This window comes from Acomys russatus, chromosome 30 (assembly GCF_903995435.1).
Source record: "Acomys russatus chromosome 30, mAcoRus1.1, whole genome shotgun sequence".
In the NCBI taxonomy this organism is placed as follows: Eukaryota; Metazoa; Chordata; class Mammalia; order Rodentia; family Muridae; genus Acomys; species Acomys russatus.
The window spans coordinates 24,844,358-24,872,134 of record NC_067166.1 but is presented as its reverse complement, the minus strand read 5'-3'; the positions used below and the strand labels follow the sequence as shown (position 1 = coordinate 24,872,134).

Sequence of the window (27,777 nt, the reverse complement as noted above, 5' to 3'; positions counted from 1 at the left end):
CGGCTCCTGAATTACGGGGGCGGGGATGGGGACGGGAGCTGGGAGGGGTCACTGGGTAGTCGCGTCTCTTCTGACGCCTCTGGCAACATGGCGGCCGAGAGTGGTAACGATTCGCAGCTGAGAAGAAGAAGGCGCCGGGACCCAGAGGAACCAGAAAAAACGGAGCCCAGCGAGCGAGAACTAGCAGTGGCGGGAAGAGAAGAAAATGATGACGAGAATGAACAGCGCTGGGTTGGGCCTTTACCGGTGGAGGCAACCCTGGCCAAGAAGAGGAAAGGTAGCCGCGGAGAGCCGGAGATCAAGCTCGAAGGCTGCTTTGGGGGCGTGGGAGGGTTGATTTCAAGCGTGCAAGCGGGAGCGAGACTGTGGGTCTGTGCGCTTAGAACGGACGGGCTTTAACTTCTTTTTCCTCCCCAGAGAGTAAATTGGTCTTAATATAACATGTTTTGCAAAGCATGTTGGTCCCAGCCTAGTTACCATACATGTCACTAGTACTTGCCTGGATGTTTGTGTTTGGGGGCTTTCATTGGCCTCATAGCTGCCATGGGAAGTACGAATTCCTGATTCCGATTTAGCATGCTTGAAAAGTGAAAAATGATATGAAATTTAAAACATGCGCCACACGTAAATTTTCAACCCTGACTCCTTTACTAATGAGTTTTCAAGCCCAAGGAAAGTTACTTAAGTTTGCTAGATTTGAAGCCATACTCGAGACAAAATATTTGCCACTAACGTGGAATAACCACCTTATTTAAAGGTTGGCAAAGAGATAAATCTTACTGTTTTGAAGGGTTTTTATTTCTAGGAACTTTTTCCTAAATGTCTTAGACGTGTGTGTGTGTGTGTGTGTGTGTGTGTTACGCTCAATTCTGACTGTGAAACCACTACTTAAAACCTTTTCGTTTTCAGAACAAAGCCCAAACTCCCCAGAATGGATTATAAATCTTTTTGTCTCTCTTTACAACCCTAGCTCATCTCCCAATTCTCAAAACCCTACCTTGGCCCTTTGCATGTGTTCCTTCCTCTACACACCTGCTCACATATGCAGTATCTCTCTCTGGAATACGTTGTCTTTTAACCGTGCTAGCTTCTTAACCGATAGCCATCTAGGTTGAGGGAGAAGTGCTTTTTGAACATTGTCTATCTGTACATACTTGGAATCTGGCACAGACATACAGTCTTTGAAACAGTATATAATCCCTGGGAATCTGTCAGAGTAACTTCTGAAATTTTAAAATTTATAACTGGCTTAACAAATACTGAATTTTTTTTTTGTATCCCATAAAATGTTACAAGAGAATACAAAAATTTAGAAGATTCTAAACAACGATGTTAATTTCATTCATTGAAAATAATTTTTACCGCCCTCTCCCAGTTCTAGAATTCGAAAGAGTCTATCTTGATAATCTTCCTAGTGCATCCATGTATGAGCGCAGTTACATGCACAGAGATGTTATCACACATGTGGTGTGCACCAAGTAAGTGTATTACACTTTTTTTATTATTTTAATCCTATGTGTGTGTTTTGCATGTCTCTGCGCCATGTGTGTGCCTGCTTCCTACAGAAGCCAAAAGAGGGCTTCAGATCTCTCTCAGAACTGGAGTTATACCTTAATAAACTGCCATCTTAGTATGTGTATGTCTATTTGGTGATAAAAATCAATAATGGTTATGGTTTCCTAAAGAACGAAGTGTATTAAGTTAGGAGTAGTAATAAGTTGGTCTCTTCGGTGTTTGTAGAGAAGATGATGGTAACTCAGATCTCCTGGAATTATCAGAGGACCTTCAAAGTAAATAGGAGCCAGATGGTGGTGGGGTATGGGGCATGCCATTAATCCCAGCCCTGGGCATGGTGGAGGGCAGTAAATAGGAAAATTCAAAGAATGATAATAATATTAATAATGTTCCCCTGGTTTTTAACTCATAATATATCTAGATACTCTTTGAGGTGTATTTCATTAATTATCTCATTTATCTTAAGAATAGCTTTAAGAGTCATAAAATATTCATTTTATGGGTGAGGAAGCTGGAACAGAAAGGCTAAGTGGCAGAGAAGCTAAAGAACGCAAATAAACTGCTAAGTTCTAGATTTCTTTTCTTTATCTGGATTTTGAACCCATGAACAAGAATAACATTTATTTATTTGTTTGTTTATTATGCTTTTTGGATTTTTTGTTTGTTTGTTTAAGACAAGTTTTCTCGATGTAGCCTTAGCTGTCCTGGACTACCTTTGTAGACTAGGTTGGCTTTGAACTAACAGATCTGTCTGCCTCCCGAGTGCTCGGATTACAGGCACACGCCACCGCGCCTGGCACATTTGTATTTTTAAAAGGAGCATTTTGGCTGTACTGAGATGAACATCTTTAAAAAGAAGAAAAAAAAGGTACAGAGAGAGCAGAAGGCTAGTGGGGAAATTTGGATGAGTTACAGTTCAGGCTTAGCGGGTATTGACAGTGATTATCAAAACTGGATGGAATACTTCAGATAGTCTGCGCTCAGTCTCTTAAAATGAACTGCTTTTCAGATGTGAGTCTCTTCATAGTCTAAGAATAGGATAATTGTGACCAAATACAATGCAAACTTGTTAATGTTTGTTTAAAACAACTTACAGGTACTAGCATTGCTTTTCTAACAAAGAGTTGTGTGTGTGTGTTTGTGTGTGTGTGTGTGTGTGTGTTTGTGGTTAAGTGAATCTAAAGCCATTCACCAGTTACGGATGCAGTGTAGTGTGAATACATTTAGTTGTCAAAGTTAACTAGTATAACTAGTCAATTTTAGTTTACTAGTATAACTAGTCAATTTTAGTTTAGTGCAAAATACTTAATGTATATTCACTGTCCTCAATAAGTGGTTTCAGTTTTTATCTGTGTGGTAGGAAAAATATTATTTAAAACTTTTTGATTCTTAAAATTCTCAAAATATATTGAATAAGATACAAAAGAAATTTATGTTGGGCTCTTCTGTATTGAAAGTAGTTTAGGTCTTTGTTTGGGGTTTTTTTGTTGTTGTTTGTTTTGTTTTGTTTTGTTTTTCAAGACAAGGTTTTTCTTGTAGACCTGGCTGTGTTGGACTCACTTTGTAAACCAGGCTATTCTCGGACTCACAGAGATCTGCCTCCCTCTGCCTCCTGAGTGCTGGGATTAAAGGTGTGCGCCACCATGCCTGGCAGCCTAGGTCTTTATAATCTTCTGAAAACTAGAATTTTCTCTTTAACAGACTGCCTTTAAGGTAATTTTAGCGATAAGAAATACCAAAGTGTAATGATTCCAACAGAGATTTCTTGGTTCTTGTTTTGAGACAGACCCTCCCTTGTTAATTTGTGCACGCTGGCTTTGCCCCCCTCTATCGCTTAAACAGCCTTCCTGCCTCAGCCTCCTGAGTAGCTAGAACTGCAGGTTTACACCACCAGGCCCAACTCATTACTTATTTATTTAATGATAAATCCTTGTTGGATTCTGAACCTACCTCTTGGTGTTAATACTAGTGGCTCTTACTCCTACAATGGTCTGTGTAAAGGAAAATGTAAAGACAGAAGTCGAAGCAACAGAACTCTAAACTAGATGTGGTCGCATACTCCTACCAACGCAGCACAAAAGAGCAGGCAGGCAGGAGAGTCACCAATCCAAGACTGCTATAAACTACACCTGGTATGAAAGTAGCTTACACTGTATAGTGAGAACGTGTCTTTAAAAACAAAAAAGCCTATTATTAAAGTAGTAAATACTGTCAGTCAATGTTTAGCTTAAAATTACTGAGAGATCTGTTCTGGAAGTTAACTTGAAATTTTTTATGTATACAGGACAGATTTTATTATCACTGCCAGTCATGATGGACATGTTAAGTTTTGGAAAAAAATAGAAGAAGGAATTGAGTTTGTTAAACATTTTCGTAGTCACCTTGGTAAGAATTTCATAATTTTTATACTAATTAAACTTTCCTTTAAAATATTGTGATGTTTTCCTTTGAGTGGTGCATATTTCTTTTATTTGTACTTACTAGAATGTTTTAATTTTATTTTTTAAAATAGGAATCATTGAGAGTATTGCAGTTAGCTGTGAGGGAGCATTGTTCTGTTCTGTGGGTGACGATAAAGCAATGAAGGTGTTTGATGTAGTGAACTTTGACATGATCAACATGCTGAAGCTTGGGTGAGTTCTCTATAAAGCATGCATTATATGTAGCTATGGATGGATGTATAGTCAACTCAGCAGAGGGACTGTAAGCAAAAGTCTCCCACATCCCTGGTAACTTTTGAACAGAATAAATTGTCTCACTATTTGGGGCCTCACATGGGAAACTCGGGGAACATCCTTGTGTTGTTTGGAGGCCTCTGCTCTGGTTTTTCTCATTAACACATTGTATTTGTTTTTTTGAGACCGTTTCTCTGCGTAGCCCTGGCTGTCCTGGAACTTGCTCTGTAGACCAGGCCATCCCCAAACTCAGAGATCCGCCTGCCTCTGCTTCCTTAGTGCTGGCATTAAAGGTGTGTGCTACCACTGCCAGGCTTCAATTTTTCAAACCGTATCACAACAAAAGTTCATCGTGTCCAGCTAACACCACTTAGTAAATTGATGAGGACCCATCATACCTGACTCCTGAGAGTTAGAATGACTTCCTTGCTATAGTGTACTTACTTCTAACACACAAGCTCATGGCTTATATGGTTTATAGGTAACTTTAGAATTTGCTGGTGGTTTTAAACTTCAGAGTATAGTAATGCTGATGTTCATACTGTGGTGGATAACACAGTAATAAGACTTGTACTTTTTAAAAGATAACATAATAAAAATATACATATCTAAGTACATATCAGCTTAAAGGTTATACCATTATCAGAATGTTTGGGAACTTGCTTTAAGGTAGGCAACTTTAAAAAACAAGCTTTTACCCCTACGGCTCTCGAGCCTTGGATACCAGCAGATTCATTTCATATGAGGGCTCTTCCTACTTCTTACCATTTCCTCCCTTGGTTAAAGCAGACAGGAAGTAGTGCAGGGTACCTCTTTTCTTCACAGTAGGCCATTGGCCTATCAGATTAGGTCCCCACTCTATCTAGAAAGTCCTACTGTGAACTGCATAATTTCTTATAATTCAAATCTAAATTTTGTAGTTTATTTTAAAATCAGATTTTATGAGCCACAAAAGAAAACCAGTGTTATTCTGTTTAGTTAATTTCTTTCTTTTTTCTTTTTTTGGCTACTAATACCACTACTTAACTTCTCTTTTATGTCCCAGTTTGCTTCCCCAGACATATGCTATTTTTAAAATAACAAATAACTAAAAAAAATAAAAAATAAAAAAGATAACAAGTAACTGAATATTAGCTGTTTGAGAGTACTCAAAAAAGCCTTTATATTCAGGAACTGTTAGAAATTCTAAATGAAGATTTCAACACCGTAGTGGTTGGTATAACATTGTAACAAAAATTACTACTTTGTGGCTGGAGAGATAGCTGACAGGTTAAAAGCACTAGCTGCTCTTCCAAAGGTCCTGAGTTCAATTCCCAGAAAACACATGGCTAACAACCATCTGTAATGATATCTGGTGCCCTCTTCTGGTGTTCAGATGTACATATAGGCAAAACACTGTATACATAATAAATAAGTCTTTAAGAAAAAATGACTACTTTGAGCCTAGCATGGTGGTGCACACCTTTAATCCCAGCACTTGGGAGGCAGAGGCGGGCAGATCGCTGTGAGTTTGAAGCCAGCCTGATCCTGATCTACAAAGCAAATCCAGGGCAGCCAAGGCTACACAGAAACCCTGTCTCAAAAAAACAAGACTACTCTGCAGGAGACAACACATATTATAACTTTCATATGTGGATGCTCTGTTTGCACATTGTTCATCATATAACAGATTCAGTGCTACGGCTTAATATCAAGATAAGACAATAGTTTTCTTTTGAGCCTAGTCAGAACCTAATTATTTTGATTATAAAAGTCTCAAGCATGGATTTATAAAATATGCCATTACATGGCTAACCCATTAAAAACGTATGCATATAAACAGTTTTACAGACACCCAATGCCTCAGAATACCTTAAAGCCCAGAAATGATTAAGCTTCCTATCTACACAATGGGAATAAGGATGCGATTTTCCTCTTGTGATTAGAAAGAGGAAATTACAGACTGGGGTCTAACTCAAAGGTAGGGCGCACATATACAAAGGGCCCTGGGTTCTATCCCTAGCATTGTTAAAAAGAACAAACAGAACTTAGTGGCTGTTCTGATTCTTTCCTCACTGTGCTTGACCAGACATTTTGATTTGGTGACGGGCTGGGGAGGGATGCTTGTGCTATTGACCTTTCTTTTTCTCCCCCAACTTTTTACTGCTTTAGCTATTTCCCTGGACAATGTGAGTGGCTATATTGCCCAGGAGATGCCATATCCTCAGTTGCTGCTTCTGAGAAGAGTACAGGAAAAATTTTCATTTATGATGGTCGAGGAGATAACCAGCCACTTCATATTTTTGACAAACTGCATGTGTCACCTCTCACTCAAATAAGACTGAACCCAGTTTACAAAGCAGTGGTGTCTTCTGACAAATCCGGAATGATTGAGTACTGGACTGGACCTCCACATGAATATAAATTCCCTAAAAATGTGAAATGGGAGTATAAAACAGACACAGACTTATATGAATTTGCCAAGTGTAAGGCGTATCCAACCAGCATATGCTTTTCACCTGATGGGAAGAAAATAGCAACCATTGGATCAGACAGAAAAGTTAGAATTTTCAGGTTTTTAACTGGAAAACTCATGAGGGTCTTTGATGAGTCATTAAGTGTAAGTACAATTAAATTAGATTTTATTTTTCTAATAGTCTTTATGTTTTGCTATTTCATAAAAGATATTTTTATGCATAGATTGTATCGATGGTTATTTTTTCTTAGCACACTAAAGACACTACTCAGTTGTCTTTAGTCTTACATTGATGCCGTTCTTTACATGGATTATGTGAGACTCACCATTCAGTGTGTGTTGAGGTGATAGGACTAACGTATCGAGAGGAAACTAGGACTGAAGCTGTGACAGAAGCTGAGATTCAGCATGAGAGTTCCGCAGAAGAGAGCCACGTATCAGCTAAACCAATTTGCAGTACGAAACATAAGTATAACTGTACATACAGAAAGTACTAATAACAGGTTCGACGTTCCACAGGGGCGCTCTTCTTCAGGTTGTGGAGATGGCTGCCCTAGCATGAGTGGAAAAACTGGAATGACTTAAAACGACTAACTAGTCCTAGCGTAAAAGAAGTTGAATGTGAAGTTTTCTCTTTTAGTATTTATTAACTGGAATGCACAGGACCGTGGCATGGGTCAGTGCATTGCGATCACAGAGGCCATGCTTATTGTAAAAAGAACCTGTGGAGCTGCTTACCAAGTTGGCTACTTAACAAAATGCATGTATGTGGGTGGATAGATGGCTGTCCATAGAGCTGCATCTTGTAGTCCAGCATTCTAGGCAATTCTGGGCACATACATGAGTGGTAACGAAAGATAAGGATGCTGATCTGTAAGTCATGATCTGTGTTCATGACTCCAACTCTTAACATACCTTTTGGTTTTGTAGTTTTGTATATTTTTATTTCCTCATCTAGAAAAAGTTAAACTAAACAGGAAGCAAATATATAAATAAATGGGATGTAAGTCTAGCTTATTGTCTATAATAGAGTGAGCATTGAATTCTGTTTGATGTCCTACATGCCTGAAATGCTGAATAAGAAAATCCTATCTTCTTTAAGGCTTGAGTACTAACACAAAGTATTTATGACGTAGCCCCTATCTTGAAAATTGTGCAGTAAATATCAAACATAAACCAAAATTTTAAACTATAAAGGGCACCCATAAAAAGTGGTTTTCTAAACACATTTATCTAATACCAATCATAACTGCTAATATCAAAATAATTTGAAACCATTTCTGATGTCATAATTTTGATTTAACAAAATAACAATTACTCAACAGGGGGGCTGGAGAGATCAGTGATCAAGAGTGCCTTACTGTTCCTGCACAGGATCCAGTTCAGGACCCGTGCTAGCCAGTTCACAACTACCTGTAACTCCAGCTCAAGGAGATCTTACATTCTCTTTTGGCCTCTGCAGACACTCACAAATACATGTACATCTACACACACACACACACACACACACACATACATAAACACCTTTTAAAAAAAGTTATTCAACAAAATTTAGTGTTTGCCATATGTTCTTTTCATGAATCTTACACAGGATTTCACAGGCTAAGTTTAGCTGCACTGCCTAAACATGAATTGCTACTATTCATATGACTGACTTTGTTTGGCGGGGGAGGGGGTTCACTCTGCCATCCATGCTGGCCTGGAACTTCCTGTATAGCCTAGACTGTTCTATCTCATCTTCCCAAATGTTGGGACTACAAGTATAGACTGGCAGGTCCAGCTGCCATGTAATTTGATTCTTTGTTGTATCTAGACCAACTACAAATGCACCAAAATACATTTAAGACTCCAAAGCAGTAATATATAAACATTTTTTGTTTTATTAACTTATAGAAATGGTAATATTTTGTGTACATTAGCTTGAATAAAATAAATTCCAACTGTTTTTTACTTTGCATAATGTACCTACTAAAAATTTTAATTGCTTATGTGACTTGCATTATATTTCATTGAAAGTGCTACTCTGAGACTTCTAAAGAGCAGGCATATCATTTTTATAAAGGAAGCACTAGTTATATAAACCAACTGGCTTAGTGTGTTTGTTTCCTAGGTTAGAAAAATCAGTTGCCATTAGTATAGGGGTTTTTGTTTTTGTTTTTTGTTTTTTGTTTTTTTGAAGGGGGCGGATAGTGACAGGGATCACACCCAGAACTTTAAACATTTAACCTACAAGTAAGTTATACCCCTGAAATACAACTTTTTTTTTTTTGTATGTTGTTCTGTTTGAGACTGGTTTGGGCGACACAGTGAGTGTGGGCCAGGCTGGGCTATATGCAAATTCTTATTGACCCTCAGTGTCTTCTGTTTCTAGTCAGTGCTCTTGTCTTAATATGTATGTGTGAGCATATATATAAATATACATATATGTGTAGTTATTTTGCTAATGCTTAGCTTATTTCCTAGATGTTTACTGAACTACAGCAGATGAGGCAACAGCTACCAGACATGGAATTTGGCCGGCGAATGGCTGTAGAACGAGAGCTGGAGAAAGTGGAGGCTGTAAGATTAATTAACATCGTCTTTGATGAAACCGGACACTTCGTGCTATATGGAACAATGCTGGGCATTAAAGTAATAAATGTAGAAACAAATCGGTAAGCTTTAACATGATTTATATATATATTTTAAATGCAGTAATTGAGGATCATTTTCTCCATCAGGGAAACAATGAGAGTTTTGTTTGTTCCAAAGAAAATGGAAAGGTCCCAAAAACCTAAACTTAACCAAATGTTTTGACTGGATTTTTCTGTGGTCTCTCAGTTGTTTATAATCTTAAGTAAAAACTTTCCACTCATGTTTATAAAATAAATGGAAAGAAAATATGCATAGTTTCAAAGTTTGGGGGTGGGTGAGTTTTTCTTCTTTTTTTTTTTAAAAAACAAGTTTCAGTCTGTGTTTTGCTTATTGATTTAAATGAGCCAGTCTTGTGTTAAATGTTGCCAAATATTTTAACCACAGAATTCAGCATCACATCCTGCTAGACATAAAGGCAGGGCTAAAATGCATAAAACCACAGTAAGTCTTTTGTGCAAATAGCCCATTTGGTGTTAGTTCAGAGTATCTACAATAAGATATTGTAACTGTGTGTAAAGAAAAGCACTTATAGATTATTTTCAGAAAAGCTTTGTGCTGTACATTCCTACATATAAATAGATTTATCCTGTAGTTCCTAGTAATATAAAACATTGAAAGTTTGTAAAAGATTTAAATAATAGGAAAAAGTTAAAACTTTACCCTCAACCTTTGGTATGCATGAAGTTGTACCAGGATACTTTATGGATTCCAAACTCTGTGGATACTCAAGTAGGCCCTCATTTAAAATGCATATGCTCCTATACTTAAATCATGTTTAGAATATTCATAATTCCTATCATAAAGGTTATCTAAATAAATGTGGTGCTATATTGTTTGTGGAATAATGGCAAGGAAAATCACATATCTTTCTGAGTCTGGGTTACTTCACTCAGGATATTTTCTGGTCCCATTCATTTGCCTACAAATTTCATGATATCCTTGTTTTGAATGGCTGAGTAATATTCCATTGTGTAAATGTATCGCAGTTTCTTTATCCATTCTTTGGCTGAGAGACATCTAGGTTGTTTCCAGTTTCAGTATATTAGGAATAATGGTGCTATGAACATAGTTGAACAAGTGTCCTTGTGTGGTGGAGCATCTTTTGGGTATTTGCCCATGAGTGGTATAGCTGGGTCTTGAGAATGGTGCCATATTGATTTCCAAAGAGGTTGTACATGTTTGCACTCCCACCAGCAATGGAGGAGTGTTCCCATTTCTCCACATGCTCGCCAGTATGTGTTGTCATTGAGTTTGTGACCTTAGCCAGTCTGATGGGCATCAGATGGAATCTCAGAGTCATTTTGATTTGCGTTTCCCTGATGACTAAGGGCATTGAACCTTTCTTTAAGTGTTTCTCGGCCATTAGAGATTCCTCTGTTGAGAATTCTGTTTTGTTCTGTACCCCATTTTCTAATTGGGTTATTTGGTTTGTTGGTGTCTAATTTCTTGAGTTCTTTATATATTTTGGATATTAGCTCTCTGCAGATGTAGGGTTGGCGAAGATCTTTTCCCATTCTGTAGGCTATCGTTTTGTCCTATTGACATTGTCCTTTGCCCTACAGAAGCTCTTCAGCCTCATGAGGTACCATTTATTAATTGTTGATCTTTGTGCTGGGCTGTTGGCGTTCTGTTCGGGAAGTAGTCTCCTGTGCCAATGAGTTCAAGGCTCTTTCCCACTTTCTCTTCTATTAGATTTAGTGTATCTGGTTTTATGTCGAGGTCTGTAATCACTTGGACTTGTGTTTTGTGCAGGGTGATAGATACGGATCTATTTGCATTCTTCTACATGCAGACATCTAGTAAGACCAGCACCATTTGTTCAAGATGCTTTCTTTTTTTCCATTGTATGATTTTGGCTTCTTTGTCCAAACTCAAATGTCGATAGGTATGTGGGTTTATTTCTGGATCTTCAATCCAATTCCATCAATTGATCTGTCTGTCTGTGTGCCAATACCATGCAGTTTTTATTACTCTTGCTCTATACAGCTTAAAATCACTGATGGTGATTCCTCCAAAAGTTCTTTTATTTTACAGGATTGTTTTAGCTACCCAAAGTTTTTTATTTTTCCATATGAATTTGAGAATTGCTTTTTTTCAGGTCTGTAAAGAATTATGTTGGAATTTTGATGGGATTTGCATTGACTCTGTACATTACCTTTGGTAAGATGGCCATTTTTACTATGTTAACCCTACTATTCCATGAACATGGGAGATCTTTTCATCTTCTGATATCTTCTTCGATATGTTTTCTTCAGAGACTTGAAGTTCTTGTCACACAGGTCTTTCACTTGCTTGGTTAGAGTTATACTAAGAAATTTTATATTATTTGTAGCTATTGTGAAGGATATTGTATCCCTAATTTCTTTTTCAGCCCATTTATCGCTTGTATAAAAGAGGGCTACTGGCTTTTTTAAAGTTAATTTTGTAGCCAGCCATTTTGCTGAAGGTGTTTATCAGTTGTAGGAGTTCCTTGGTATAATTTTTGGGGTAACTTTCTCTCCGTTTAATTTGATGTTGGCTATCTGCTTGTAGTATATTGCTTTGTTGTGTTTAGGTATGCGCCATGTATCCCTGATCTCTCCAAGATTTAACATAAGGGGTGTTATTGTCAAAGGCTTTTCCAGTATCTAATGTGGTTTCTTTATGTGGGGGATTACATTGGTGGATTTTTATATATTGAAATGAGGCTGAGTTGAAGCCTACTTGATCATGGTGAATGATGTATTTGATGTGTTCTTGAAATCTGTCTGCAAGTATTTTATTGAGTATTTTTACATCCATGTTCATAAGGGAAATTGGTCTGAAATTCTCTTTCTTTGTGGAGTCTTTGTGTGGTTTAGGTATCAGGTAGCTGTGGCCTCATAGAATGGGTTTGGCAATGTTCCTTCTGTTTCTATTTTGTGGAATAGTTTGAGGAGTATTGGTATTAACTCTTCTTTGAAAGTATTGTAAATTCTGTACTAAATTAATCTGGACCAGGGCTTTTTGGGAGACTTTTAATGACTGCTTCTATTTCCTTAGGTGGTATAGGCCTCTTTAAATTGTCTACCACATCTTGATTTAACTTTGCTAAGGGATATCTATAAAGTAATCACCCATTTTGTTTATATTTCCCAATTTTGTAGAGTACAGGTTTTTAAAGTAACTTTGTATTTCCTTAGTATCTGTTGTTATGTCCCCTTTTTCATTTCCAATTTTGTTAAAATGGATACTTTCTCTCTCGCTTTTAGTTACTTTGGCTAAGGGTTTGTCTGTATTGTTGATTTTCTAAAAGAACCAGCTCTTGGTTTTGTTAATTCTTTGTATTGTTGTCTTGTTTCTGATTTATTGATTTCAGCCCTATGTTTGAATATTTCTTGCCCTCTACTCCCCTTGGGTGTGTTTGCTTTATTTTGTTCTAGAACTTTCAGATTTGCTTTTATGTCACTAGTATGAGATCTCTCCAATTTCTTTTCTTTCTTTCTTACTTTCTTTCTTTCTTTCTTTCTTTCTTTTTTTTCCCCCTCCAATTTTTTTATGAAGGCACTGAGTGCTATGAACTTTCCTCTTTGCACTGCTTTCATTGTGTCCCATAAGTTTGGGCCTATTGTGCCTTCATTTTTATTTAATTCTAGAAAGTCTTTAATTTCTTCATTTCTTTCCTAACCCAGTGGCCATTGAGTAAAGAATTGTTCAGCTTCCATGAGTTTGTAGGCTTTTTGTTGTTTCTGTTGTTGAGTTCCAGCTTTAATCCATGATAAAATATGAGGGCTTTTTTGAATTTTCTTGTATTGGTTGAGGCTTGTTTTGTGATGGACTGTATGGTCAATTTTGGAGAATGTTCCATGAGGTGCTGAAAAGAAGGTTATATTCTTTTTTTTGTTTGGATGGAATGTTTTGTAGGTATCTGTTAGGTCCATTTGATGCAAAATATCAGTTAGTTTCATTATTTCTCTGTTTAGTTTCTGTCTTGATGACTTGTCCATTGGTGAGAATGGGGCTTTGTTTCTTTGTTTGTTTGTTTTTAAAGGCAGGGTCTTACATTGTAGCTCAGTATTGGAACTGGGTGGTCCAAGTTGGCCTTGAACTCAGAGCAATCCTTCTGCTTCAGCCTTAGTGCTAGGATTTCATACAGGCTTGAGTCACCATGCTCAGCTCACTAGTAATGTTTGTCTTCTCTCCCAGTTTTTCTGCTCTGGAGTATTATGTAATGTTAGTCACTCAACATATAGCCTTTTCATATTGGTTCCTTTCAGTTAATAATAACAGTTGAAATTCTTCTACATCCTTCTATATTTTGACAGCTCATTTTTTTTAAACTAAATACTATCCCATCGTCTGTATGCATAATTTAATTGTCTGTTCAGTGAGCTACTAAGGGACATCATGGTTTCTTCCAGGTTGTGACATTCGTAGTAAATAAAGCTGCTCTAAACTTCATTTACAGCGGGTTCTCTCTGTGTGTATAGATTTTCATCTCCTTTGGAGCTGAATTGCTGGATCATATGGTAACACTACATTCTGTTTTCCCAAGTGCTAGTTACCCTTTGCCTTCCCACCAACACTGAACAGTAATTCTTGTTGCTCCAGACATTTGGTATCCATCAACGTCCTAGGTTTGGGCTTTTCTAATATGTTGTAATTTCTTGTTTGTGTTTCTGTGTGGTGTATGATGTAGAACATCTTTCATGTACTTATTTGTCATTTGATGTCTTCTTTGGTAAGGTATTTGCTAAGGTCTTTGAAGCAGTTTTACTTGCTTGGTTTTTGTTGGGATTATTTTGTAAGAATTCTTTGTATGTGATATATAATGGTTCCTAATCAGATACATCTTCTGCTAATATTTTCTTCCACTCTCTAGCTTTTTGTTTTCTTGATGATTGGGTTTTTTTGAACCCAATAGTACCTACCAACTTAAAATACTTTGGGAGTGATTGGGTTGAATGATATTTTTAAATATCTTTTACTAGTCCTTTGGATATAGAAAATAATTGAATTAAAAAACAAAACTTTTTATTTAAAGACAAGATTCGTCTTAGCCTTCCCTATATACCAGGCTATTCTTGAACTCACAGAGATCCACCTCTCTGCCTCCGAGTGCTGGGATTAAAGTCATACACCACTATTCCCATCTGTCTTAAAAATATTTTACATGTGTTTATGTATTTGGGGGTGGGGCACCACATGTCGCAGAGCATGTGTGAAAGTCAAGACGACAACTTACTAGACCCAGTTCACCTATTCTAATATGGACATCTTGCAGATGGAACTCAAGTCGTCTGGCTTGTCATCAAGTGCCGTTATACACTGAACCAAACCCTAATCCAGGAGAGCTGATGTTTAATTCTCATGTGTCAAGCTTTCTGGATCCTTTTCCCTTGCATGTTTGTATAGTACCTATGTATTTGTACGGTTGTGTCTGTATGTATATGCATGTGGTCAGAAGTTGGTGTAAAATGATGTTACTGAGGGATCCCAGAGCTTACCGATTTGTGTAGTCTAGCTAGCCAGTTTGCCCTCTGGATCCCATCAAAAGCACTCGACTGTGCAGGCCTACCTGGTTTTTCTGTGGGTAATCAAGGTCCAAATTCTAGTTTTTGAGGCTGCAAATCAATTTAATTCTAGAATTCTATTGTTATGTATTTTGTGTATTTTCAGGTGTGTACGGATCTTAGGCAAGCAAGAAAATATTAGAGTGATGCAACTGGCTTTGTTTCAGGGAATCGCCAAAAAGCATCGAGCTGCAACCACTATAGAGATGAAAGCTTCGGAAAACCCTGTTCTTCAGAATATTCAAGCCGACCCAACAATAGTCTGTACATCTTTCAAGAAGAATCGATTTTATATGGTATGTGATGTTCTTGGAGATGCCCGTTATATTAGTGTTTTTTCCAGCCTTGTTAGGAGTCTTATTTTCTTAGAGAATATTAGTGATGATACGAAACTTTCTAAACAACTAAAACTCCAGCCAACAACATTAACATTGTACAATGTTAAACTAGGAATTGATTTCTAACTATCTCTGCATTCTTTCCCACTATGTCTAAAGTTTTCCCATGTAGTTCTGTCACTGTGCTGAGATGATAGGAAACTAATAATTATGTTCATAATTATGTTTATAATAGTTTTTGTTGTGGATTTTTAAATGTTTGGTTTTTCAACTTTCCACTTGAACATATTTCCCAGAACTTAGACATTTTATTTCTCTTTAGACATGTATGTACATATATACATTTATATGATCAGTCCCCAGCACTGGGAGGAGAGCACTAAGACTGGGCTAGAAGCCATCTTTTAAACTGCTCACGAACAGTAATACCCATCCGGGCACGTAAGGTACAGAGACCTCTGTTGTAGCATCAACTTCTTCGGACCTAAACACAACTCCTCAGTTGTCTGTAACTGACATCAGCCTTCTTTGGTTTTTATTTATTTACTGTGCTGATGAGATCAAATTTATTCTATTTGAAATAATTGACTGTTATTTTAAAACTATTTTTAGCTATTCTTCCTTCTAGTCACACATTCTGATTCTACATAAAGTGTCAATTTGAAAATCTTTTACCATCAATACTGTGATGTATGCACCTCCTTGTTCTTTCCTGCCACCTCCTTTATATGCAGCATGCTTTTGGGGGATAAATCAATATCTGTGTTGGAAGAAGTGGGACACCGTTTTCTTCCTCCAGGTATTTAATATCAATAAATATGGAGTGCTGTGGCTTCACTATTAAGTGCATAAAATAACTTAGTCAAATGACTGCCTCATTACGTGTGCATTCATTCATCTGATGTCTATATGAATTGCAAGCATCTGTGATGAGCTCACGCTAACACGATTGATAAATGTATGAAATAGCAGTTTCCCTACCCCAGCCAAGCTTTTAACCTAACACAGATAAATTCTTTAACATAAGAATTTTACTTAGAACATTCAGAGTCATAACTAAAACCTCATGATTTTATACTAAATGAAAATAGTTGGATCTTCTCTTGACCTATAATTTAGCTACTAATGAAGTTAAAATTATCAAAGATAATTCTTGATATATAATAAAACTGCAGGCACTAATGCTTTCATCTATTTCATTAAAAATTTTACTTCTTAAGTTATTATTTGCCTTTCTTTCCTCAGGTCATGTTAGATGGTGGAAGTAGTCATGCTCAGTTTAAGGTTTGAGGAGTAGAGTTTTTTATTCAAAAGTTCCATCTATATAATTTTTATATATATAAATATATTTATTTTTATATATATCTATAATTTTTATATAATTTATATATATATAATTCTAAATAATTTTTCAGTGTATCATGTCTGTATCTTTAAGGAATGCTAAGATAGTAACATATTTATGAACTTTATATTCCTTGTTTTAAATCCAACAGAAATAAAAGTATATTATTAGTTCATATATGGACTAAACCAAGATTTTTTTAAGCATTTTATAAATCTGTAAGTATGGTGCTTATTTCCTTTGAAAGCTAAGAAAGATGTTAAGGTGAAAACATTCTAATCTGTTTTTTTGTTTTGTTTTGTTTTTCCATGGAATTAGGAAAACCAGGAACTGGAATGCTAGCTCTATCTTTTTACATAAGGTAGAGCTGGGTTAGGGTTCAGGATTTCCACTTACTCGGAGCAAGTAACAGCCTTGAGAAGGCCAGAGTTCTCCTATCTAAAAGCTTTTTCTCAGTTTTCTTTTTTTTTTTTAATAAATCTTTTTTTTTTTTTTTTAACTTTTAAGTACATTTGGTGTTTGGCCTACATGGATATCTCTGTGAGGGAGTCGGATCCACTGGAAATTGAGTTATGGACAGTTGTGAGCTACCAAGTGGGTGCTGGCAATTGAAGCTGGGTCCCCTGAAAGAGAAGCCAGTGCTCTGACCCGCTGAACCATCTTTCCGGTCTCCTCTGTTCTCCTTATACCCAAAGAACTCTGAGATTTACGCGTTTAGGAAGATCATGTGGGACTCTGGATAGGAGTGTGGTTAAAAACCCTTTACTGATCCATCTTTGACTCTTCTCCCTATGTAGGACTGGATTCTATTTATATTACTCCTAAGAATGTATGTCACCTTGTAAAAGTATTTGAAACTGTTTTGGGGGATGGGGGTATTTAGGTCTCACAGTTTTAGTATCCCTATTAGTGAGGAAATGAAAAAATTCACTTCGTCTAGGTCACATAATTAATAAATGGGAGAAATGGATTTCATATGCAGGCAGTATGCTTGTGAAAAGTGAGTAATACATTGCTGGCTATGACTACAAAACTAAAGAATTATCACAAATACAGGTTACCATGTTATATGTGTAAACAAGACAAATTTAACCCAAAGGAAATTATATCCCATTTGAAATCATGCATGTTTACAGTGTTACTTCATTTGGATAATATATAAATATGAAAATAATTGCACTGCCTTACCTTCTTATGTTAGAAAATGGGCCCTATAATGTAGATTGCTTTTTTTTTTCAATTAAAATATAATTACATAATTTTCTCCTTTCTCTTTCCTCTTTCCAAACCTTCCAGTTACTCCCTTCCGTATTCCCTCTCAAGGATGGTCTCCTTGTTATTGTTACAAATATATAGAATATTACACATATGTCATATATGCACAAATATGTAAATACAGTTTGCTCAGTCCTTTTAGTGTTACTTGCATGTATATGATTTCAGAGCTAATTGCTATGGGGTAACCAATTAGAGGATTAATCTCTGGAGAAAACTATTTCTTTTGTTTCCAATATTCCTTAGTTGCCTGCAATTCCTTAAGGGTGGGGACATGAGAGACTTCCCATTCCATGTTAGCATGTCTATTGGCGCTATACTTATTTAAGTATTGTTTAGGCTGCCATGCTGTCAATGTGTCATGGGTGATGCTTCCCTACCATTTCTGGGAAACACAATCTTATGGCAGATTTCCTGGTCCACACGTTCTTACAGTCTTCCTGCCCGCTGCTCCTCTTCCATGACATTTACTAACCCTTAGGTAGAAGAGTTATGTAATAGATGTATCCATTGGAGCTGGGCACTACACCATCACTTGCTGTCTGCATTGTGGGCTTCTGTAAGTTTCTACCTGTTGCAAGTTTCTTTTATAAGGAATGACAGCTTTACTTATCTGTGGATATAAGGATAGGCTTTAGAATGCAATTAGAAATTATGCTGTTGGCTGGAGAGATGGCTCAGAGGTTAAGAGCACTGACTGCTCTTCCAGAGGTCCTGAGTTCAATTCCCAGCAACCACATGGTGACTCATAACCACCTATAATGTGATCTGATGCCCTCTTCTGGCCTGCAGGTGTACATGCAGGCAGAGCACTGTATACATAATAATAAATAAATCTAAAAAAAGAAAAGAAAAAGAAATTATGCTGTTTTAGTAAAATGATGGTATAAGGTTCTCCTGTAAGATCCATGACCCTCCTACCTCAGGAAGTTGGGTTTCCATACCAGACATGATTGTATGGGCCTGAAGTCCTATTAGACAGCTGTTGGTTACCTCCAAGGTATGAGTGCCACTAGGGGTATCATACCATTCTGACCATTGCTGTAGATCATGTCACAGCTAGGTAGGACTATTGGCTGCTTCCCTCCTTCCAGTACTGTGAAAGCTTAGGGTGGATGCTTACAGGTGAGAACCAACTCAGATCCTCAGTCCTGTGTCCAAAGCGCATGAAGCCTTCAGCAAGGTCCTCCTACATTCAGCTGCTGAGAGGCAGCCATTAGCAGTGGCAATAACCTGCGTTGCTTGTGGGGTTTCTTGAGCTCCAGTGACCCACAATTCATTTGTGGTACTGAGATCTTTTTTGTTATCTATGGTTCTTGGGGCTAGGTACACTGTCAGCCCAAATTGTATTGCGTGCGTGCGTGCGTGCGTGCGTGCGTGCGTGCGTGCGTGCGTGTATGTTATGCATTTTTGAGTAAATAAAAAAGGCACTTGTGACCTTTTCAAACATCCGTATTGTTATTGTCTCCCTCTCCCCAGGAAAAGCTCCCCTCCTCATCTTCCATTTCCCACATCATATCACCTGTGTACTACTAGTCCCCTCTCTAGCATATCGTCCTTTTTTACTTTCCTGATTTCTGAGGTTAACCCAGGTCTGTTATGAATTCTTACTGTCTCTAAAAAGTAAAATTTTATAAATTTTTACCAGATACGTTTTAAAATTCATCCATTCACATTTTCTTTCTTGAGTTTACCAAACGAGAACCAGAAGATACAAAAAGTGCAGATTCTGACCGAGATGTTTTTAACGAGAAACCTTCTAAAGAAGAAGTCATGGCAGCCACTCAAGCTGAAGGTCCAAAGCGAGTGTCAGACAGTGCCATTGTCCATACGAGCATGGGAGACATTCACACCAAACTTTTTCCTGTTGAGTACGTATAGTTTTTGTTGTCTTACACAAATTCCAATCTCAGTGTATTTATTTGGAGTATAACTTCCATTTGTTATTTTCACAGATTTTGAATTATTTGTTTGGATAAAACGTCTAATACTTAGCATTCTGATACATAAGTTCTGATAGAGAAAAAGATAAATTTTAATGTAAGCCTATTATGAGGACAAAAATATGCTGTATATGAAAGTGGTGTCAGTAACAGGATAGTTCTTGAACATGCAGAGGTATCCAGCACCATACCAACAGAAAAGTGCTGGAGGTAAACTGTAAAGACATGCAAATGTGTACTACTGTTACCTACCAATAACTGAACATCCAGCAAGGTCAGTAGGCGACTTTCCTCCCAAACCAAATCCTTCAGTTTAGGATAATAATCTTTCTTTTCTGGTGTCTGTTAGACACCTATTATAATTTTAAAAGTGAATTCTAATGAAAAACATATGGACTTTATAAATTCTTTCTACAGTTGAAAAGTATTCTGGACAGTTAAAATATTTGTAAAATTGACTTTCCTTGATCTAAAAGGGATATTGTCTTTTATATTTTCAACCAAAAGTAGTTATTTTGGATATAAGAACCGTAGCATTCCCTGTTAACTGCTTGGTACGTATGCATCTTTAACCTGCCGCCTTAATACTTGAAGCAAGATTCTTTTGATGCCCTCTAGCTTCAATTCTGAGAGGTATTGTGTGATGATGAAAAAATTGTGAAATAATATCATTACATTAGTAACAGATTAGTAATAACTAAACATTTTAAATTCTTAGTGAATGATTGTCACTTAAAGTTGATTCAATTTAAGACGCCATTTCCATGAATAGGTGCAGGAATCACTAAACTATATAACATTGTTTTTATAAGAAAACTACTTTTCCCAGAAATAAATATAACCATGTGTATGTGTGTCTTTTTTGTTTTTGAGACAGGGTTTCTCTGTATGACAGGCCTGGCTGTCCTAGAACTCATTCTGTAGACCAACCTGGCCTCAAACTCAGAGATCTGCCTGCCTCTGCTTCCCATGTACAGGAATTAATGGTGTGTGCCACCAGGCCAGGCCAGGAGTGTGTGTGTATGTGAGTGTGTGTATTGAGGTTTTATTTTTGGGATTTTAAACTGCTACATCGACCTTAAAGTACCACTATCATCAAAAGAAGCAGTCATTTAAAGTGTAATATAAGAATACACCAGTTTAAAAAAAGAAAAAAACACCAGTATTTACCTGCCCTTCCCACTGTCATTTGTCCTGTGATCAGATTATGATAAACTATTTTGAAGTGTTAAGACGACCTTGCGAACATTAGAAAAATGGAACTTCCAAAAAAATAGTAATTTCATATTTTTAATATATAATAGGTGTCCCAAGACTGTGGAAAACTTCTGTGTTCACAGCAGAAATGGTTATTACAATGGGCATACATTTCATCGTATAATTAAGGTAAGTTACACAAATGTCATGTGCTTTAAACAAATTGTTATTATATAACAAGAGCTTAAGACTTGTGAATCCTTGTTTAAAAATTTATTCACTTTACACAGTCATAATCACCTCCCTTGTCTCTTCCCATCCCACCCTCCCTCCCTCTTACCCCCCTTCCCCTCCCCTCGTCCTTCTTTAACATATACCACTTTATTAGAAGATAAGGCAGGAGGGCTGGAGAGATGGCTCAGAGGTTAAGAGCACCAGCTGCTCTTCCAGAGCTCCTGAGTTTAATTCCCAGCAACCACATGGTGGCTCACAACCATCTATAACGTGATCTGCTGCCCTCTTCTGGCAGGCAGGCACACATGCAGGCAGAACCTTGTGTGCATAATAAATGATCTTTATTTTTTTTTTTTTTTTAAAAAAAAGGTAAGGTAGAAATGGATGGTGGCAGCCAAAAGAGTGGATGGTCATGAATGCTTCGTCAAGGCCAGGAAAAGGCATGACTACCTTTTTAGAAACAACACTGCAGCACTTCGTCCGCAGCTGAAGAAAGGGTGGAAGAACGTGTCACGGGATATCTATTAACCTAGGAGCTAGATGAGGTAGAGGGCCAGGAAACAGAAGAGCTGTAACGACAGGCAGCCTCTGGGAACCTAACACGAGGAAGCCTGGTTGCAGAATTTTGTGCAGCTTTGCACAGAGTGATTGGTTATTGATAGGTCAGAAATGGGAAAAGGAAAAAACCAAGATACTAAAGTTCTGATGAAGTGAGGGAAATGGTCCTCTAGGAAATCCAGGGGATTTGAGGAAAGGGAAGATTAGAGAGCAACACGTCTAAGACACAAGATACTATATAAATCCTGAAATCTTCTGTGGACAATTAGGAAGGATAATGCATGCACATAGAAATTTGCATTTTTGTTTCAATCACTAAGTAAGTAGTAATTCAGCAATGGAAATAAAACATCCAGACTTACTATGGGTTTAATCTAATGATGCTGTGATTTAAGAAATTTGGAAGATTTCACTGACTACAAAGCTCTCTTGACAAAGAGATACAAAACTGCAATCACACACACGGATTACATATATAAACATGATGTATTTTTGTCTTTTCTGTTAACAGGGATTCATGATTCAGACAGGAGATCCAACAGGCACTGGTATGGGAGGAGAAAGCATATGGGGAGGAGAATTTGAAGATGAATTTCACTCAACATTACGACATGACAGACCGTACACACTCAGCATGGCCAATGCTGGATCAAATACAAACGGATCACAGTTTTTCATAACGGTAGTACCAACGGTGAGTGCAGCACACTATGAATGAGGGCTAATCATAATGTATAGTCTAAAAATCTGAGTTTAATAGGGGCTCTGTATTATTCTGTTCTCTGTACTACTGTATCTGTCCAGAAAAATGAAAAGTACTTGGGGATGAAAATTTAAACTAAGTAACAAGTGAGTTTAGGAACAATATTTCTGTATAGTAGGAAATACAATGTTCCCCGTTCAGGATACGTGAGTTTCTGGTCTGCCACTACTAATTTTATACGACCTACAGCAAATTATTTCACCTCTCCTGGCCAATTTTCTCATTCTTTGCTTTTTTTTTTTTTTTTTTTTAATTGCTATTGACTTATTTTAAGACAATGTCTTATATGTAGCCCAAGCTGGCCTTTAACCTACAGTTCTCCTATCTTGGCCTCAGCCTGTCAAGTGCTGGTGTCGGAGGTGTGATGCCATGCTAGCTTCATTCTTTGATTAGAGAAATTAAGTGTTTCACTTCTCAATTTTAAAATACATTCTTCACAATTTCTTGTATCTGGTGAGTCATGATTAGTTGCTTCTAGGAAGGAATTCTGTGGCTGAGACCTTACTACACCCAGACTAACAGCTGCAGTATAGATTGGTGAGACTCAGTGTAAGGTTACCTGGCTCTATTTGTATATAGTTCTCCAAAAGCAGAACGTATGCATTGTAAGCAAAATTATGTACCAAATAATAAAGAAGGCTCTGTGAGGATCTGCCAGGCTCACAGTCTACTGCGGCATTCTCCGGACTCTCAGCGTCAGTGTTCCCAGCTCTCAGCAATGGGGAGGAAGCGTTTGACTCGATAAAGGAGCAGAGCCACCACGCAACTTCCACATCATGCCGAAGTAGCTGCTTAGCCCGTCTCGATACTCGATAGTCTGTATAGTAGGAAATACAATGTTCCCCGTTCTCGATAGTCTGTATAGTAGGAAATACAATGTTCCCCGTTCTCGATAGTCTGTCTTCTTCCTGTGAGATTCCTTTAGAAAACATTTGGAGTCAAGCCATCCAAAGCAACTTACCATGGGTTAGATATCTTCCAACTCCCTGGGGCCTACATAATAAAGATATTTAATTAAAATTTTTATATTGTTTCCTCATCTAGAGATTTGAGCATCCAGACTCAAATTCAAAAGGAAAAACAGTGTCTGCCTTTTTCTTGTCAATAATTCCTAAACAATACTATTAACCCATAGGGCAGCATTTATGCTGGGTGTTCTAAGCTCTGTGCCATTTTATACAAGGGACCGTAGCATCTTTCTATGTGTTATGGTGGACTGACTAATCCCCCAGGGATACCAAGGAAAAACTAAAGGCTTTTTACCTTTCCCATATAAACTAGAAATAACTTTTAAAAACTTGAGCATTCGTTGTTTAAAAAGTATTGCACTATATTTTAAATATATAATAAAATTAAGTAAAATTTAAATTCTCATTTGTTTGTTCATTTAGTGGATATGATTTCATAAAATAGGGTTTACCAAAATTTTCCATTTGTTCTCCAATACAGCCTTGGCTTGATAATAAGCACACCGTGTTTGGACGAGTGACCAAAGGAATGGAGGTTGTACAGAGGATTTCCAATGTTAAAGTCAATCCCAAAACAGACAAGCCTTACGAGGATGTCAGCATCATAAATATCACTGTCAAGTAAAGTGTGCTTTGTAAAGGAGACTCACTATAACGAAGGACTGTTTCACATTTGGGAGTTTAATACTGCTAAGTATGTAAATCATGTTTTAAAAGATACAAAACTGTATTTTTGTATTTTAGTTAAAGGCCATTTTTTAAAACTACTTTTGATTTTTCTTGGAATATTTCTAATCCTGGGGGTGAGACAAATTGACATGTGCTAAATTCAGGGAAATAACATTCCTTGTAGGTAAGTTCCCTTATTACAACTCAAATTCAGTATTAAATAATGTATTGGTACATATTTCCAAAACATGCCCTTATAGGTTTAGTGATCCTTAAAAACAAAATAAATAAATAAAAGGTATTACATTCCTTAATATTATAAAATAGCCTTTCAAATGAAAGTGTGAAATGACTACTTAAATATCTTTTTAATGAAATTTTCCCTATTTTCATTTGCTTTTCCTAATGTAACTGAGTGGTCTTTCTTCTATCAAGTTACATCTTAATTCAATCTTAAGTATACCATCAAGATTAATAAATGGTAGCCAGGCGTGGTGGCGCACACCTTTAATCCCAGCACTCAGGAAGCAGGCAGGTGGATCAATGCGAGTTTGAGGCCAGCCTGGTCTACAAAGTGAATCCTGGACACCCAAAGTCACACAGAAAAACCCGTCTCAGGGGCTGGGAGGAGAATGGTAAGCAAAGTTTAGTACCTAACAGTAGATATTCTCAACAGAGAAGTGGAGCAGTAAACTGAGTGCAGTGGCATGTGCCTGTAATCCCAGCACATGAGAGGTATAGGCAGGATACTAAGTTCAAGGCCAGCCTGGACTACAAATGCCTGAAAACAAATAAATTACAACAGTAAAATGAGTTTAAAGTCTTTTACTGATACTATTCTTCACCTCCCTTTGCCATTACTGGCTTCCAGACAGCCTCCTTCAGAGACTTAGAGGCCATCCCGGCAGAGCTGCCTTGAGCCTCCTAACACTGATCAGTAGCATCACTTCCTTTATTACAGAAATGAAGCCCACAGCATTTAAAAGTGTATCTAATTGTGCCTTACAAATGAGCTTTCCTTTTAAAAAGAATTTGTGCTTCCCCCATTAAGGGCATTGTTACATTCATCTTATTTCTTAACTCTAGGGGTTACACTTACCCTTTTTCTAAAGGCTTATAAAGCCATACTGCAAATTTTTGGTAATACTGCCATCAAGTGATAATAATGCCTCGTTCCCCAACATTCAAGTATTTCGCTTTAAGAGAAGAGCCACGGGGAACTAGTGAATTTTGGTTTTTTATGGTTTTATTTGAAGTAGGAAGTCCTGTATCCCAGGCTGGCCTCAAAGTCCCTATGTAGCTAGGAGTACCAAGTGCTAGGATCACAGGCATATACCATGATACCCAGCACTCGTAAAGCTTGAACCTGGACCCCTGTGCATACTGTAGCTACTCCAACCACCTGAGTTTCATCCCTAGCCATTATCAGTACAGGGTCTCGCACTTTGTCTGTTTTCTCCTGTATTCTTTTCTGGAAGTTTACAGGTACACATCAGTCTTCTCTGTTACCATTCTGTAAAATAAGAGCTTTTCTACTGTTATGTAAGCATTATGTTTTTATAAGTTTTTCAAGTCGACCCCGCCAACCCCTTTTCTTGGTGGTGATGATGGTGATGGAATCTAGGGTATTGTTAATAAGCATGCTCTCTACCACTGAGCCACCTCTGCAGCCCATCAAGCCACTGTAAATACAATGACATGTAATAGACCATGTAAATGGTTAAATGTTCTTTGTTCTCCTGTGAAGCAAGATTAAATTTAAATTAACATTGTTTTAACCTTTGAAAATCTCAAAAAAAAAAAAAAAAAAAGTCACTTTTGTTTATTGCAAAATTTAGCTTTCCCTTCAAGACAGTTCCTTCTACCTTTTGTTTAAATGTGACCTATATGCAGAATAACTTATTTCTAAACCTTTGCATTATCAAATAAACTCTATCTCAAATGTGATAGCTAAGTCATTCTACATTCTTCTTTGTTTCAGATTCTTTTAGAAATAGCAAAAATAATGAAGTTTTTCTCTTTTCCTGTGCTAGGGATCAAACCTAGGACTTCAAACATGCTAGACAAGTGTTTTTACTATTGAACTATGCCCAGTTCTAATAATGGCTTAAGCTGTTAACTAGGATGACGCTAGAGTCACAGTTTATTAACAAGCAGCTTTTAGGATAACAGGATTCCTTACAACTTACACTTTTATTGCTTTCTATACTGATCGTATATGTAAGTGCAAATAATGGCTTCTGGTGGCTATAAATCATTTCTGAATTACAGGCCAGGGCTATACACTTGACATACATGCTTTACATGATTCATTCAATAATAATTAGATGTAATATAGGAACTCAGGCAAATCCTAATATATTGTACTTAAAACATCTGCTGATTCTTAAAGTTTGACATTTCCCAGAAGAAACTAGTACAATCTTAACAAATGATGAATCAAAGGATGTACATATACACTGAGCCCACCCAAGAGAAAGAACCACACAGAAACACTACAGTATATCTGTATTACAGTCAGATTTATGTACAACTTTTAAATTATGTTTAGTTATATTTCAGAATATGAATTACAAAGTTTAACAAAATTAGTGAAATAATAATAAACTTCATAATTTACAAGAAAATCAAGTTCACATCTTAGTGTCAACACATTTTCAGTTACCTACCAGAAAACAGTTCAAGGTCTCACAAGCAAATGCAACATCTTTATTTTTCACAGTTACTAAAATCAGTCAAATATTAAATAATTTAACTACAAAGTATTACATGTGCACACAAACTACTTGTAACAGCATGACCAGTTACTTTCTTGAAAAACAAAGGACAAAATATTATATTTTTATTTACATATTGCCCATAATATTTGATGGGCTTTTTTTAGTGCTGTTGCCTAAACAAAAAAAAAAAATTAAGTACATTTGAAAAAACTGAACCAGAACAGTGCCACCTAAAAATCACATCCTATTGTCAGCCATCACTGTCTTTGTAACAATTGCAGTAAGATACAACTCTCAACTTCATCCTGAAGAAGAGCATTACTAACAAGAAATCTAGCTATTTAAATGTAAGAAATCATGCTTCCATAATGAGTATATTTTACAAATAAACTGTAAAGAACACAAAAGTTTTATTCACAACACTGCCATAATAAATGTAAACTTGTTTTTTTCCTTTAGTATGTTCTTTTAACCGAGACTTTGTCCTGAAGAGCGTTGATCCTTCTTATTCTCAAATAAAAGCACTCAACTTGGGAACCATGTTAAAGAAATTAGCATTCCCCACTGTTTGAATAACCTTTCCCAAGGTACAGGCAGTTTTCTATTCGGTCTCTGTGTGTTCATATAAAAGTGATGGTTTCTGATGCGACTTATGACACTTTACCAACAAAGGATGCAGTATTATGTAGCCTAAGTAAATGTGTTGAACAACTAAAGGACTAATTTAGGGCTCTGACCTAGGAAATAAACCTAGGCCCAGTTCTGGAAATGGTTCTTGTGAGTGAAGACCAAACAACTTTCACAGTTTAATTGTTCTTAGGTTAGTATTGGTTTAATGATAAGGCCCACTTAGACAGTATTTCATTCTCACTGTGCATTATGCAGAAAGCTTTAGAAGAGTTACAATAAAACTGTAGAAAAAACTAATTTTCTGTACTTTATAGTCCCCAGCATTAG

The 27,777-nt window shown here is 36.9% G+C and overlaps 1 protein-coding gene across 2 annotated transcripts; it reads left to right on the top strand.

The window, feature by feature from the left end:
* The first annotated feature begins 51 nt into the window (after window positions 1-51).
* Ppwd1 (peptidylprolyl isomerase domain and WD repeat containing 1) lies at window positions 52-24,406 on the top strand. 2 transcript variants are annotated; one of them, XM_051172280.1, is made up of 11 exons: window positions 52-277; window positions 1,376-1,478; window positions 3,800-3,900; window positions 4,028-4,148; window positions 6,342-6,789; window positions 9,109-9,299; window positions 14,917-15,106; window positions 19,458-19,639; window positions 21,016-21,097; window positions 22,212-22,394; window positions 23,913-24,406. In XM_051172280.1, exons 1-11 carry the CDS (start codon window positions 88-90, stop codon window positions 24,054-24,056), a joined length of 1,935 nt encoding a protein of 644 aa, XP_051028237.1. In that variant the 5' UTR covers window positions 52-87; the 3' UTR covers window positions 24,057-24,406. The 2 variants fall into 2 exon arrangements, with proteins under 2 accessions (XP_051028237.1, XP_051028238.1); XM_051172281.1 differs by lacking the exon at window positions 52-277 and having other exon boundaries at window positions 1,427-1,478; window positions 3,800-3,825; window positions 4,126-4,148.
* The last annotated feature ends 3,371 nt before the right edge of the window (window positions 24,407-27,777 follow it).

What these genes read in the sequence shown, in the direction of transcription:
- Ppwd1 (XM_051172280.1), top strand. Translation starts at nt 88, where the DNA reads ATGGCGGCCGAGAGTGGTAACGATTCGCAGCTGAGAAGAAGAAGGCGC. An exon ending in ACACATGTGGTGTGCACCAA is followed by an intron (nt 1,479 to 3,799) that starts GTAAGTGTATTA and finishes TTATGTATACAG; the next exon opens with GACAGATTTTATTATCACTG. An exon ending in AGAAGAATCGATTTTATATG is followed by an intron (nt 15,107 to 19,457) that starts GTATGTGATGTT and finishes TTCTTTCTTGAG; the next exon opens with TTTACCAAACGAGAACCAGA.